The sequence below is a fragment of the Osmerus eperlanus genome, chromosome 28 (genome assembly GCF_963692335.1).
Source record: "Osmerus eperlanus chromosome 28, fOsmEpe2.1, whole genome shotgun sequence".
Classification (NCBI taxonomy): domain Eukaryota; kingdom Metazoa; phylum Chordata; class Actinopteri; order Osmeriformes; family Osmeridae; genus Osmerus; species Osmerus eperlanus.
The window spans coordinates 1,335,934-1,339,676 of NC_085045.1; the positions used below are offsets into that span (position 1 = coordinate 1,335,934).

Consider the following 3,743-nt stretch of genomic DNA (forward strand, 5'->3'; position numbering starts at 1 on the left):
TGTGTGAACATCAATCGTGGCGGTGAGAGATCGGGAGAAAGTTCTAGAGTGTTCTGGGGCTCCGGTTTGCCACCCCTCGGGTTCCGGTTCTAGAACCATGTCAGCAAACAAGCGTTCTTTACCCGACAACCCCTCTTCTTTCACTGTGACCTTTGACCTAGGGTCCTGAACTCTACAGACAGCAGCTTTCATTGAGAATCCTCATCGAAAATATTGATTGGGTCTCAAGGTCCCTGTGGTTAGTCTGGCAGGCCAGCCCTCAAAATCGTCTTAATCTCTTTACTTATCGTCTATGAACCCTGTAATTATTATTTTTTTCCTTCAAAAAATAACCTTAAATAAACGTGATTATCGACAGGGTTTCTATGTACAATTTACAGTAAAACTCCGTAGAACCTGTTTACCATCACAGGAACCACAGCATCACATCATAGAAATACATAAACAAGAATTATCTGTGATCAAGTTTCATAAACTGCACAATAAATAAGGCGACAAATCAAATAAATAAATAAAAAGTACATTGTAAAAATGTGTGGTCCTAAAGGGTGCTCGTAAGGTAGAAGAAAAACGGTGCTTGGAATGAATCTGGTCGCGTGTTTCAGAACAGATCTGGGTCAAATACAGACACAAACATTTTTATTATTAATTCCCGGTATGGTGAATGTATCTACCTGTGCTGGGTTCCTACCTAAAGGAGGTGCAGGTACAGTCTATGAAAACAGAGTTTCACTCCAGGTGAGCAGAGACTGTTCACGACTTCCAACCGTTTAACAGAAAGTTCGTTCTGCATATTTCTCTCTCGTTTTAGCGGCGACCCGCACGCTCTCGTCCACAAAAATAACACGTGCGGTCACGGCTGGTACGAGTTCGCGCTTGTTAAAATATTTTTTCCGCTGCCGAGTGTCAGGTGGTGGTACGATGGAGGAACGTTGGCCTTTAGAAAAGAGCAGCCTGGAATCCCTTCCAGAAACATGCTCTACCACACTGATACTAGGCTAGGAGAGAGATATGAGATCTGTGTGTGTGTAGTGTACATGTGTGTGTAGTGTATGTTTGTGTATGTGTAAGTGTGAGTTTAGTGTGTGTGTAGTGACAGCTGTTGTAGCACCCTTTACAATTATTTTGTTCGACAGAAGTTTTAGTTTGAGAGAAACATCTTAGAAGACATCTCTCTCTCTTTCTCACCCCTCTCTCTCTTTACCTCTCCTTTTTTCTATCTCTCTTTTGCCAACTCTGGCTGAGGGAAAGAGGGACAGGAAAGAGAGAGAGAGGAAAAATGGAGCAAGGGACCAGAGGGAGGGATGGAGAGAGAGAGAAGGGGGGGGAGAGGAGGGGGGTGAAGCTGTGTTTCTTCAGGGTTTTCTTCACCTCCAATAGTCCTTGTCTTCTCTTCCAAATACCTTGGATCCCTCGCTCTCCCCCTTTCTCTCTCTCCACCCCTCTCTCCCTCTCCCTCTCTCTATCTCTCCCTCCCCCTCTCTCTCTCCCTCTATCCCTCTCCCTCTCTCTATCTCTCCCTCCCTCTCTCTCTCTCCCTCTATCCCTCTCTCTCTCTCTCTCTCTCTCTCTAACTCTCTCTCCCTCCATCCCTCTCTCTCTCTATCTATCCCTCTCCCTCTCTCTCCCTCTATCTCTCTCTCTCTCTAACTCTCTCTCCCCGTATGTCTCTCCACTACTGCCAGCCTGCCTGCCTCCTCTACCAACACTCTCCAAGACTACCTGTCTCTCTGTGCCTGTCTCTCTCTCTCTGTGTGTGCCTGTCTCTCTCTCAGTGTGCCTGTCTCTCTCTCTCTGTGTGTGTGCCTGCCTGTCTCTCTCTGTGTGTGCCCCTCTCTCTCTCTCTGTGTGTGCCTGTCTCTCTCTCTCTGTGTGTGCCTGTATCTCTTTCTCTGTGTGTGCCTGTCTCTCTCTCTCTGTGTGCCTGTCTCTCTCTCTGTGTGTGTGTGCCTTTTTCTCTATCTGTGTGCCTGTCTCTCTCTCTCTCTCTCTCTCTCTGTGTGCCTGTCTCTCTCTCTGTCTCCCTCAGTCCTCAGGCCAGTATCAGATCTACCCTCGGATTCTGTTCCTCCTCTGCTGGTTGTCAAGTGATCTTTATTGAGACTCGGTCTAACAGGGATCCTGTATCTATTGGATGGCTGCAGGATCAGGAGACCAAAGTCAAGATTCCATTCCAACCGTTAATGGAAACCTTGAGTCATTCCATGTTGTTGGTTCTTATTAAAATACTGGAAAAGACCCCCACCCCTATTGCCCCCCACCTCTATTGCCCCCCTCCCTCTAAGATTCCGTTGTATTTGAAGTCTTATAAAACATGCAGTTTCTAAAAGGTTCATGAATGAAAATGCCCTAAAAAGGGATTGATGTGTGTGACAAAAATGGACAAAATCTCACATAGCATTTGGCAATACATAAAGTAAGGTGGAACCCACACAGACAAACACACACACACACACACACACACACACAGTGTGATTGGGCTGTCCATCTGTCCCAGTGTATACTGTATCCACTCTCCAACTGTGTCATGTTAAGCAGCAATAAGAATGTGTGTGTGTGTGTGTGTGTGTGTGAGAGCGTGTCGGCTCCATGAGCAGCTCTCAGCCAGACAGCACTCATCCCTCGGTGCTGAGATAATGTAGGAGTTCTGATAGACGAGCGAGTGCCTTGTTAGCACTGACAGCCTGACAGGTGTGCGTGTGAGAGAGTGTGTGTGGGCATGGGTATGCGAATGTGTTGGTCCACCTATGTGAGAAATAAAGTGTTCCTTTGTGTGTGTGTGAGTGTGGCTCTGTGAGTGAGTGTGCGTGTGTGTGTGTGCGTGCGTGTGTGTGAGAGTGTGGCTCTGTGAGTGAGTGTGCATGTGTGTGCGTGTGTGTGTGTGTGTGTGTGTGTGTGTGGTGGTGTGTGTGAGCCTCACTGAGGAGGAGATGGTCTGGGTGTTAACACATCTGTTTCATCCTCATCTTCATCCTCAGGAACAGGAGAACTCCCTGGACATCTTTCAGGTCTGTTTGTCCAATGATTATATGGCTATAGGATAGGTCTGTGTGTGTAATGACATGGTGTGTGTGTGTGTGTGTGAGTGTTCAGCCATCGTGCTGGGCCAGGGCGTAGATCTCAGCAGAGTGCAGTGTGTGCTGCAGGAAGACATTCTTGCGGCTGTACATGTGGAGGGAGAGGGGCCCCCTGGGGGGCTGGCCCAGCCTGCCGGTGAACGAGGAGGAGGGGTGGCGGGGGGCCGGGGGGGCCCTCTCGCTGTCGGAGGAGAGGCTGAGGCAGGGGCTCTGGAGGCTGGAGCTGCTGCCCCCCCCGGACCCCAGCGCCCGAGGGATCTGGCTAGGGGGCATGTCCCCCCTGCGTGCCCCCCCTGGGGCGTCTGAGGAGGGCAGGGGGCCCTCTGGGTGTCTGGAGGGGGGGTCCCTTCCCCCGGTGGGCGGAGGGGGTGAGGGGGAGGCCGAGGGGAGCTGGGGGGGTGAGGGGGAGTCTGAGGGGGGGCGGGGGCCCGGGGCTGGTGCCAGGGGCCGGGACAGAGCCAGGCTCGTGGTCTGGTCTGGACCTGGGCCTCGGACCCAGGAGGGGGCTGGGGCTGGGGCTGAGCCTCGGGGGCTGGGCTGGACCGAGGCTGGAGTGGAGGCCGGCTGGAAGGTGGAGGCCGGGGCAGGGATGAGGCTATGACGGTCCTCTCTGGCAGTGGATCTGTCAGACGTCCCACGGCTGGACTGGTACTGGTGCTGGACAGA

General features: G+C 51.5%; 1 protein-coding gene across 1 annotated transcript in view; it reads left to right on the top strand.

The window, feature by feature from the left end:
• ccser1 (coiled-coil serine-rich protein 1) overlaps positions 1-3,044 on the top strand; it is a 16,938-nt gene extending 13,894 nt beyond the window's left edge. Inside the window, exon 4 of the mRNA XM_062454054.1 lies at positions 2,979-3,044. Coding sequence (XP_062310038.1) covers positions 2,979-3,044 — 66 coding nt within the window. The remainder of the gene's footprint in view (positions 1-2,978) is intronic.
• Positions 3,045-3,743: the final 699 nt, after the last annotated feature.